Source organism: Melopsittacus undulatus, chromosome 5, assembly GCF_012275295.1.
Source record: "Melopsittacus undulatus isolate bMelUnd1 chromosome 5, bMelUnd1.mat.Z, whole genome shotgun sequence".
NCBI lineage: Eukaryota > Metazoa > Chordata > Aves > Psittaciformes > Psittaculidae > Melopsittacus > Melopsittacus undulatus.
Genome location: NC_047531.1, coordinates 83,387,633 through 83,399,665, shown reverse-complemented (window position 1 = coordinate 83,399,665; position 12,033 = coordinate 83,387,633). Strand labels below are relative to the sequence as shown.

Here is a 12,033-nt window from a genome sequence, read left to right as displayed (position 1 = left end):
ATGCTAGGTTTTAAAAGGAGCTGAAAGTGTTCAGCATCTCATGGGGACAAACTATGAGCCTTGCTAATGAATCCAGCAATTAGTGGTTCATTGTGCCTGCCAGCAATTTGGCCCCGATAACGGTCCTGATGGTGATTTCATTTCTGCTGGTGTGAATCAGGAATAAGATCTGAAGTCTATTCACCAAGGGGGGCTGAATACTTCTTCAACACTGTTCTGCTTGTAATCTGCATTCAGTACTGACAGCAGCAAATAAAAAAAAAGGAACTACAATATATTTTGATTTTAATTATGATTATTATGGTTGATTAATATGTTCATTAGGATAATTATATAATATCAATAGTACTTATTAACTTAAAGGGTTGTAAACGGTGGTGTCCCCATGCAGTTAGATAAACATATATATGTTGTATGCCCAGTGTGCTTAGAAGAAACCCTTTTCATAGTTGAAAGGATGTATTTTCTCCACTTTTGTAAGTAGAGAATTGAGACAAAAGAGGTGGCCCTTTACTTTCTGCAACCATTTGTACTTGTGCAAAACACTAAAGTTTATATTTGATAATATTTTATGATAACTTTGCGAAGATGTCAGTGATCATGAACAGAAGATTGGACAATAAGTGACCCATTCAAGTTCACAGAGAAAGTTTGTTGCAAAGTCAGGAACTGAACAGAAGTCTCTTTGACGTGACCCAAGGAATCCACAATAAAAAAAGGCATGACTGTAGCTTAGGAAAAGGAACAGCCCTTCCCAACAGGTGTGCTCTCAAGCAGTTAACCCCCTGTATGTGATTATGGATTGGGTATAAATATGTAACAAATTCTTCTCCTGTGAATGCAGTACTCAGTGATGGAGCACGTATTTGCTTTGAACATTCCCTGCAGTACGTTAAACTCCCTCCAGTTTATGGAAGTGCTGATTAGATTTCATCTTACTGCTAAAAGGAGGTGAAATGAAAAAATATCCAGCAAGACAGAGTTGTGAAATCATTTTGATTTTAGTGATCTGGGGTGTTGTTAATAGCATGCAAGCACTAAAGACGGATGAGTTTTGTATTTCCCTTTGAAAAGCTATTAATTGGAAAAACAAATTGTCAAGCAGGTCATATCTACAGTTACAAAATATATGTTGACATTTTTCTCACAGTTGTGTGTATCTATGAATAAAACCAGTACACGTTATCTTTGCACTTCTTATTTGTAGCACTGCATGCGTTTCTGCCTCTCTTAGTGAAAAACCTACCTAGACTACATAGATGTCCAAAGTCAGAGAAAGCACAGGTGTTTCTTGAAAAGGAATTTCTTAGCCAGTTGTCCAAGCTGTTTGAAATCTCTTTTCTTTCAAGCTCTTTTGACTTGTTTCTTCTAAAGTTTTCAAGAGCTGGGTTTCTTTGGTTTTGTTTTGTATTTTTTTGTTGTTCCCCCTGAATCTTAGACTCCACGCAGCATCTTTGCTTCTCCTGCCTGACCACAGCAGGAGGAGCGGTCCGTTGCTAATTTGTTTTGATATGGTACGCTTTGGTCTGTATTCTTTTTGAAATTAATTCCTTTTGCAGGTGTGGGGTTAGAGGTGGTGGTGTGCTCCCAGCGAAGGTGTCATCCACCACAGAGAGGAGGTGGGAGGCTTTGATCAGTGTGGCTTCTGTTTTCTTGTTGTTCATTTAAAATGTACCAGTTTATAATGCTGTTTGGCTTTGCAGGTCCTTGTTTTATTTCCTTCCAAGTCCTTCCTCGTCCTTTCAGGTTTTGTTGTTTTCATTGCTGTTTATTCTGCTTAACATTTACTGGGGATTATTTGTTGGAAGGTAGCAACTCCAAGCTCATGCTTTAGGCAGCAAACAGTATCCAGTCTGATGGCTATTTCCATGTTTTAAACAGTCATGATATGGGTGGGAGAGTGCATTATTAAGACCATGCTGCCTCGTGTTTAGACTTCAGGGTTTTATTTGGACAGAATTATGTAGCAAGGATTTAAAACCAAATAAAGAATCTAACCAAGACCCAAGCTACAAAGGCATCATGCTTCGGAGCACAGGCCACTCCAGTTTCTACCAAGCACAAGTTCAGGAGTACATGACACAGATCAAACAACTATCTGCTTTTTCTTGCAAATTCCCTCAAAGCAGATGGACATTTTAGGAGGCTCAGTTCAAAACAACCCCAAAATGTTGGTCTGAGTAAGAGTAGCAATTGCTCTGGTTTTCCTTATGACTCAGCTGTTCACTCTCTGTGTGAGATTAGGCAAATCATTTAGCCACTTTGTGCTTTATTCTTCCCATTTGTAAACTAAGGCAAAAGCTGTCAGAGTAATTATGAGCTTTAATTAATTAATATTCCTATGGTACACTGGAGAAGTGATTTTTTTCTCTTGTACTTTACTATTTGCCATATATTTCAGTGGGGGCAGTTTCGAAGAAGCATTCCTTCTAGGAAGAATCCTTTCCCCTCTTGTCCCCCACAATTTTGTGATCCTCTCTAACAAGGAGATTTGCATGGTTAAAAGCATGAAAAATTAGTTGTTGTCTTCCCCTGGAGATTTACAGTATCTGTGTCAGTCCCTGATGTCCAGCGCCTAAGTCACTCTTCCTGCTTGGCAGCTGGCTTGAACCTTAGAGAAGCACTTCATTAATAGCCTCATACCAAACAAACAGGTACAGGAGTGAAGTGAGAAATGCAACTGGACAATAATTATTAAAAGTAAAAGCTAACAACAGGGCTTAAGTTTTGCATAAAGTGTAGACTAGCAGAATCCCAAGTGGCTAGTTTCTCTGCACAGGTTCACAGTTTATCTTTATTCAACATGGACCCTTCTCATTTCAAGCCAAACTTGGCAGGATTTGTTCAGAACAACCTTCACTGAAGTTCTTTTTGTAAATGAGGCTACTGAGTTACATTTTCACTCACTCAGAGATGCAGAATGTAGGAGCTTTTTCATTATGAGGTGCAGGCAAATGCTAAAAGCTCTTTGTTCCTGCGGTTTTGTTTCATGCTGTACTGAAAATTCACATACTGGGTCCTAAGCAATGTGGTGAGCAACTCTTACTTCTTCTTTCAGCCTAACAGAAAAGCAAATGCCCAAACAGCAGACTAATGGCAATAGGAGTATGTCAGTTACTTTGGCGTAGATGAAAATTAATGTCTGAAGTTTGGATCTGGGTTGGGTTAAGAATCGATAAGTTGTCAGGTTTTCCTAGAGGTTGGTGTGACTGAAAACTCATGATCAAGCAAAAATAGCCTAGAAATCTCATAGCAGCCGCTTTCCTCAAAACACACTGTGCTGTTTGTCTGTGGAGATTACCAGGAGACTTCACAAGGATGGTGGGCGTTTTGGCAGTCCAAAGCCAGCCAGAAGCTGCAAGTATGGTTTGGAGGATGCTTCTCTGAGGATTTGTGAAACTAAATGAATGAATTTTGGGTAAACACATACCAGTCTGCTCATTTTGCTAAGCTGCATGCCCATGTGTATTCTGTTGGCCAACATCCTGCCTTGTGCTCCATGAAACCCCAAAGGGCTAGATCCCAGTGAAGCACTTGCCTTTCCTGCAGACTTTTAAAGAGTTGCTTTTAGGGCTCTGTCTGTAGAGGTCTGCCCAATTGCTACAAAAAAATAAGGCTTTTGCTCCAGGTCATCATTGGATGTAGACTTTGAAGAGCAGTTATATAGCTCTCTCCTGCAGACAACCACTTCTAGGCTGTCCTGCAGCTGAAACACCCCCCACCTTTCCATGTCTGTGCTAGCTGGAGGACTAAAATGATTCTGACTTGTTTGACATTTGGTCCCTTTGCTATTTCAGTATTCTGTGGCTCATAGAATTGAGCAATACTACATAATAAGCCCTGTGCATCAGATAAAAAGGTTATGTGGAGCAGGGTAAGACATCCAGCTCCTAGGGCCTTATGTGTTTACAGACAGGTTGTTCACACTCCTCTTTTGTTCTTCCTCTATGCGTTTGTGAATCCTGTGTACAATTTTAGGAAACAACAGTGCTAAATACAAAGGGAAAACCACCCAGCAGCTCTCTTATTTTACTGTGACAACATGTGGACTAGACAAAATCAAAGCTTGGGGTTTCCAGGGCAGCAAATTAGTCTTTGTAACTGCAGCCTTCTTTCCTGGCAGCTAGGCTTCCTGTAAAGAACAAATGAAAGGGGGAGATGTTAGGGATCTTTGTGAAAGGACACAGTCCCCAGAGAATGTCTGCACTGAGAACCCCTAGTGTTGTAAAAATTGGGGAATAGCATTGTTGGGGGAAAATCCTGTCTGTCCTTGGTACTAAACAACAGTTCAAGTTGGTGTGTTCCTGCACTAGTCTTCCGCATGAACAATAATGGCGACACTGCAAGAATACTCTTGCTGTGTAAATCAGCATTTGGGTGTAATTTATTCCTTGAGTACTCCCCTAAAAGAAGCAGATGAGAGAACAAAAGGAATATTTGTCACAAATATAAAGCAACTCATTTCCCCCCTTTCTTTTGAGTCCCATGAATTAAGAGTGTTTACCCAATATCCTTAAAGCCTGGAAGTGCTAACTTTGGTTGGGTAACATGTGCTGAGTCCAGAAAGTATCTGCCTTCTGAGAGCAGCACATTCAGAAGAAGATACTCAGTAAAGCAACACTGTAAAATATCTGCTCTGAGTATAGATAGAAACCCAGATTGAGATGTTTCTGCATCTGTCACAGAAGGAAACATCTGTGCACTTTGCAGTAAGTACCAAGAAAGAAAGCACTTCTTCCTAATATTTGCCCTCTGCCTTGTCTTTGGTGCCTTTTCCTTTCTAACTAGTCTAATTGTGCCTTCTCATGCAAAAGAAGTTTGTACCTTTTGGTGCAAAAACTCATGGGTAAGAGTAGAACAAACTGATTTCTTTGAACCTGAAGGATAATTCTGTTGTGTTTATTATCATATCCTAACCAAGAAGCCTGTTTTTATGTCTTCATCTCTTTTTCTATGTAGTTAGAGAAATTTCCACCTTCGCAGGAAGGGACGCATTATTCTTAATCAAAACTTGAGAATGTGGCAGGAGGAGGTACAGCTGCAGATGAGCATTATCTAATTCACCCATCCTGTCATGTGAACATCCCTGCTTAATTTAATACAATTATTTCATCAGTGAGGATAATATCAGCAGCATGATTCATTTATACATGTTTCACAACTGCCTTCACCTCTCAGCTTCTTATCACTACTGATAATTTCACCATGAGCAGCTTCAGAGGAAGGGGGGGGGATGTGAAGGAAGCTACCTATATCTTTGTCTGCGTGGACAACTGTAGTCTTGAGGGAGAGTGATGCCAAAGGATTTTCTTTGCATATATGCTGTTGCACCTCAGTTTCTGATATACTTTGGTTAGGCATTTCTGGATAAGCATGAGACTGAATGGATAAGCCACTGACTGGCTGCATTGTTCAGTGGGCAACAATAGCATCATTGTCTTCTGCCCAGACATGCCAGTAAGTGCTCCATATTTTGCATTTCTGTTGAAACTAAGATCTCCATGGAACAGAACCAGGGTGGGGGAAGGAGGCTTTGTTTCTGGTGAGGTGACAGAGGCATTGTTTTAGAAAACCCCTTTCTGGCTTCTCATTTCTAACTCATTTGGCTGTAATTTGTACTGTCAAGGTCATTTAAATAGGCAGCAAGATGTGGCGGATGTGTTCCCAGAGGTCCTGAAAAGCCTCTTTAGTACAGCATGCTAGGCTGTGCTTATGCCAGGTCATTTAAGCACATTTCTATTGCCAGTCAGATGATACACAGAATAGTTCATGATTTTGTAATAAACTATGCAACCTGGACCTTCAGTGTGTGCCACAGTGGGATACAGTGCTTGGATTTAAATGACAGTACAGTAATTCAGTAACTGTATTTTAATAGTGTACTAATCTTTAAAGTAATGTGAAGTGAGATTATGGGATCTGAATTAGTTGTCTGGGTTCTTCCCTAACTTGACCCCTTTTTTTCTTTCTCTGAGACTGGTTCATTCATCTGGGCTATCAGTCTTTTACTCAGCTTCTGATGTTGAAATAGTGCCATTTTTAATAAACAGTTTAGAAAGATTCTCAAAATCAGATTTTATTCTCTTTTTCATATACCTTCTCCTTAGAGGTAAACCAACCTTTTATCTTAGGAAGTAAATAGAGACAGCATGATTGAAAGATTAGAAAATACACCTTTTCAGCCAACTATTTGCAATGTTGGCAACTGCAAGTCAGCATTCCTGGGTCTGTTTGAAACTCTGCTGCTATGTTACTGTGTGACTGTGGCCAAATCCTTTCCTTTTCGCTCTCTCATTTTTTCCTCCCATATTAATAAGCAGTTTGTGTTTACCTAGCATTTTACCTTTTCAAAGGGCCATACAAGCCTTATAAAAGCAGTGTGATGCACACTCAACTTATCAGCATGTTTAAGTGTTGCTTCTCAGGCACTTGGAGATTTACAACGTTTGATACCTAAATATAAAAGCTCAGAGTCACACAAATCCAGATTAAGTGAAGCTACAAAATGCAGCTCTTGAGGATTTTGTTTACTCCCCAAATTCTGGTATAGATGAAGGGCTCTTCTTTATTCCCTTGTATGGCTAAAGATCATCTGGGAAAATAAAAAGTAAATTATAGAGCAATTCAGGGATTTAAAGTCCCCCGAGCTCCAAAGTTTTGGTTAGTGGCAGTCTTCCAATCCTGGAAGCAGACCACCAGCTCTCCCTAAAATAGTGTCTATTCTGACACTACCCTGATACAGGTGATGGGGAAACTCCTTCCACTGCCTTGCTCTTGCTGTGGGTACTTCATTTTCTTAGCCCTTCGTCATGTGTTTTCGCTTATGCTTTATTCTCTACATTTATTTTTTGTGTGAGTGTATTTTGTTTTGCTAGACAAATGTGCTACTTTAAAGGAAACATTTTATAACCTTTAATCAAGATCATATTTTACTTTCATCACATCTGTGTTTATGTTATTACAAGCCTTTTGGGTCTTTACATCCTCTGGTCTAAGCATTAATCGTTTTGGCCGATACATAAATAAATGTTTGACTTTGTTTAACTCTTTAAAAATACTGACTTGAAAAAAAAATCACCCATATCAATGGCATCTTAGAATAACTGCATGTCAAAAAAAGGCAAAGACCAATCAATACTGACCTCTCTCTATTAAAAACTAAATGCAGGGAGCAGTTCTAAATTCTGTGATGCCATTGCATAAAATCGAATCTCGTGGCTGTTGAAAGACACCCGTCTACCTGCAGTGAACATGCTACATCTATTTTTTCCTTTTTATTACTTATATTTACACTGGCTGTCACGCTGCACTTACACACAGCCTTGATATGATTGAGAGTGAAGCCTGCTAATCTATAATGTGCAGAATGTCAGCTGGGAGACTGTATAGTTAAAAATACAGTAAGGGCAACATTTAACTCTTCTCATGGTTATGCAGCCACAAATCAATAATGAAGACAGTATAGCTCTTAATTTAAACTGGAAGACCAGGGAATCTTGAATTTATCCTGCAGATAGGAAACAGAGTAAAATGGCTTAGTGACTATAGGAGTGGAGATCCTAACAGTCATCTTCACACTTATCACAATTGTATATTATTACCTGTCTCCCCGATATTTTTATTCCCATGGAATAAATCAGTGTAGTTCCACTGTGGTAAAGGAAATTACTTAAATTATTATTAACTCATGATCCAATGCAGGATTTCTAAACTCTCTGACTGAATTTTTAATGTGTTTGACTTCCAGCAAGGATTTGAGAATGCTCTTTGAAATACCAGAAGTAAAAATGTGGCAAAGACCAAACAGTGAAGTAATATAGTTTTGTAAATACATATAATAGCTGAAAATTGTTTACTTATCCTCCTTTATGAGAAGCGAGCTTCTGTGACCTCTGATTAATTTACCATTAGCCTGAACACACAATGAAAGTGAATGAAGGGGCAATTTGGAATGACATTTATCAGCTCTGGAACTGTCGACTTCTATTATTTCCACAAGGCCTTATACTCCTTGGCTCCAGAGAAGGCTGTGCTGACTTGAATGAAGAAGAGCATTCTTACTATCAGGAATAGTTACAGCACAGACAGCTCCATTGCTGGATGCCTGTGAAGGGAAAAAAACACCTCCCTCATTTTTAACTTGCATTAAATGAGACCAGAACCACTGTTTTATAGTGGACTTGCACAAGACCTTGCTTACACTAGGCTTAAAACAAAGGGAACTGAAGAACTGAGGAAAGGGAGAAGGAGCGAGAGAAGGGAAGGAAATAAACTTTATAGGGGCAGGATAGCCAAAGGATTGAGTCAAGAGGACAAGAATGAAAAAAGCCTTTCAGCACAAGGATGCAGGTTGGCATCAAGGCTGATTTTGCAGCGAGTGAGAGCTGTTCCCATCAGGGGATGGTATTGCTGCTCTGTATGCACTGAAGTGCTGCTCTTGGTCAGTTTCCAGTGGCCAGAGAGCACATTGCAGCTTTTAGTACCATATCTGAAACTAATCGTTCCCATTTGTTGAGACTTACAACAGAGGTCAAGAATTGAATATACATGGAAGCTAGTCCCTTTTGGATTGAGCCAAAACAAGTCCGTGGGCAGGTTTGCTTTGCTTCTGGTGCTGTCTTCCAAACAGATGACTTTGCTCTTCAGGGATCCCTGTCTGGCACAGGGTCACTGTGGTTGGTTGGTTGGCTAGTTTGTACTTACATTTTTGTGCCACTATCTCAATATTGATTTTACAACACTATCATTGCACTGTTGTGGGATTTCATTTTTTGTCTTAATTTAAATTAGTGGAACAACAGAGCAATTCCCCTTCCACAGTAGGTTAATCTATTTTATTCTAATGCAAATGGATTTATAAATGATTTCTATAAAGTAAGAAATACCTTCGTGAAATGTCAAATACTGGTTGAACTGCATGACATTTTAAACCCCGAGTCCTAAATCTCCTACAAGATAACAGAACTGCCTTCTAGGTGTCTAAGTCGCTTCTGAGAATACAGAATTTAGGCTCCTAAGACAATTTTAAGCATTGATTTTTTTTGCCCTGTTATTTTATACACAAGTTACATCTAGGACAGTTTAAATACCTCTTTAAGGATGACAGCTTTGTCCATGGTGTCTCTGTTGTATTTGTCTGCTAAGCTTTAATTTATTTTTAACTGTGACTATTACAAAAATGTAGAAATAATCAAATGTAACAAAAGTGCTTTGTTCAGAGCTTGCTTCTACCAGGTAATGGAAAAGTTATATGACAGTGCTTTGCAGAATTGTCCTATGTCTGGAGACGTACATCTGCATAATACTTCCACAAGTGACAGACAACTATAAAATCCCTTCTTTACTGCAGCACACCATCCTCTGTGGAAAAGAATCAGTATTATATGATAGTAGTTACAGATACCTTAGTGGTAACAGTAAAACACTCAAACATTATGAGTCTAATTCCAGTCAGTTTTGCATTGCTGTAAGTCAAGAATAATTCTATAGAACTGAATGTACTTACAACTTGGGGAGATCAGAATCAGCTTCTTTGGTGCCCAGAGCTAAAACCCAGTTGCATGATACAACACTTCCTGTAAGCTAAAGGATGGCTTTCCTAAGTCACAGTGTCAGAGGAGAGCTAAGCTAATACGCGATGGTTGGATCTAATACCATATCCATTTAAAAGTCAGTTAAAATCACTTCTAAAATATCCTTCTTGTTGAAAAGCTTTTTCTCCTTTCCCTGTTTTAGTTTTTTTTTCTCTTTTTGTGTTTTATTTTGTTCAAACAAAAATACTTGAGTTAGAATTTTGTCTTTTATAGCCCTGTCTGTTACTGTATGTAATCAAGCCAGGCTTAGGAATAACACCCTAAAAGTGTCACACATTTTTCTATTTTTGCATAATAATAATCACCTACATATTGCAGTCCAGCTCCACAGAATATGAAGAAATCTAGGGACTTATGCAGAATTATCCAAATGTTGTTTCAAATTCTGTGGAATGAAAGAGCAGGTTCTCCCTGCTTTCTTGTTGTGGTGGAAGAGAAGCGTTTATTTCCTATGATATTTTTTGTGCTTGGAATTCTAAGCCTGGGAAGTTCAGAGGAAAGCACCCATTCACTCAAACATATTTGCCCAATTTGAGTTGTGGTGGTTGAATTTTAAGTGAAAATGCTTTTCAGGTCTTATTTAATTAATCCATAGCAAGTTTAAAATAAAATAACAAAAATACAACCTTACAATTGCTCTTTATTTTCATCATAGAAGCATATATCTTGTTGATGTGAATAATTTCCATAGAGACAATTCTTACATATGAACTGCAAATGGAGGATGTTCTCTGATCATGTCATGCTAACTTCCCAGTTTATCAGTCACTTCAGTTCCAATCTGGAATGACAAGATGATATCACATTTGATCTTAATATATATCACACAACCTTTCAGGTTTAGAAGTTCATGTGATCTGAAAACAACTGTCTTTGCTTGGATGGTGTTGTGCCAACAGCAGTTTTTTTGTAACATCTTTTTCTCTTCTGCTCATTGTAGGATGAAGTGGCCCAGCCTCTGAACCTTTCAGCCAAACCCAAGACATCTGATGGCAAGTCTCCCACATCGCCCACCTCTCCTCATATGCCAACACTGAGAATAAATAGTGGGGCCAGTTCACTAAAGTCATCTGTGCCAGCAACATTAGCTAGTCCTTCAGCCAGAGCTAACACAATAGGTAAGCTCAGTTTCACTTGTCCCTCTTCATAACAATTAATAGATGTTAATGGAAAGTAGGCATTTATCAGCCAGTGTCTGACACTGGTCTATGAACTGTCACAGGTTGATCATAATACTACATTTGTTGATGTCAGTGAAGAAACTCCCACAGATTTACCATTTCAAGAGTATCTTAACTTTTACAGACTCAGAAAACAAAGATCTGTTCTATTTCAGACACTGCTTTATCAATAAAAGTGAATAAATTCTGTTTGTTTCATGGCATACTTTAAAGACAGTGACCTATCTAATGGTGGGCATTAAAGACCTGGGATGTTGTGCTATACCATCTAAAAGTGATAGATGAATTAAAATAAAAATCCATTTAAGTTAAAAGTCTACATATGCAAATGCATCTTTGCAAGATTACAGATTTAATCCTGAGTCTGCTGAAAAGCTGCATGGAGCATTATTTCACTTTAATAAATAAATCAATCACCAGATTTGATGTATCCTGCAAAAAGTCTTGACGAACTGCTTTTAACATTGTTCAGAAAATAGTGTTAATTCTTCCTCCTGCCAAAATCACCCCTTTGCCTAAAGATCATCTAAATAATAACAGTCTAAGTGATTTTGCAAGTCTGATGTGTTAAAGGGACTGCTCTTTGTGTGCGTAAGTAAAATATATGCACACCTTGTTCATCATCCTTGTAACAGAAAAATTTTATACCACAAAGTGTGATTAAATATAACCTGAATGAAGATTTCAGCATGTAAATCAAGCTTTGTTTAAGGAATTAAGTGAGGTAGGTAGTTGTACCTAGTTTGCTACTCTGTCTTATTGCTCCTAAAGCATCTCCAGCTGGCCACTTTCAGGGATGGCCCAAAAAACAAAAGAAGCCATAGGTCAAACCTGTCAGAAGCCATTTATGTGAAATCTCAGTGCTGCATAGTAAAATTTCCTTGTGTCTTCATGGCTTTCTCCCGAGCTCATTATACTCCATATTCTACCTATATAGACACCAGGAAGAACCATAGTTATGTCCAAAGACTGGAAAAGGTCTAGCTCCTACCAAATTACCATCTCACTCTGCATACATGATTATTGCTAATGTTGTGAGACAGAGAATATGCTTCTATGACTATTAGAAAATAACTTTATTTGGTATGGTATGTCACAATTATATAAATATTGTGTAAATATCACATTGTTAATTGATAATACATGTATTATTATTAACCCTACGCTGTTTAGCTATGGAAGGTAATAATATGTTTTACCTTTAATCTGCTTGGCCCTACTGCTCTCCGTGTACAGTGCATTGAGTTTCAATTTTTTTC

At 38.5% G+C, this 12,033-nt stretch overlaps 1 protein-coding gene across 2 annotated transcripts in view; it reads left to right on the top strand.

Annotated features, from left to right (window-relative positions):
* SOX5 (SRY-box transcription factor 5) overlaps positions 1–12,033 on the top strand; it is a 285,279-nt gene that overhangs the window by 241,834 nt on the left and 31,412 nt on the right. For both annotated transcript variants that reach the window (XM_034062939.1, XM_034062938.1), the window contains exon 10: positions 10,534–10,711. In XM_034062939.1, the coding sequence (XP_033918830.1) occupies positions 10,534–10,711 (178 nt within the window). The remainder of the gene's footprint in view (positions 1–10,533; positions 10,712–12,033) is intronic.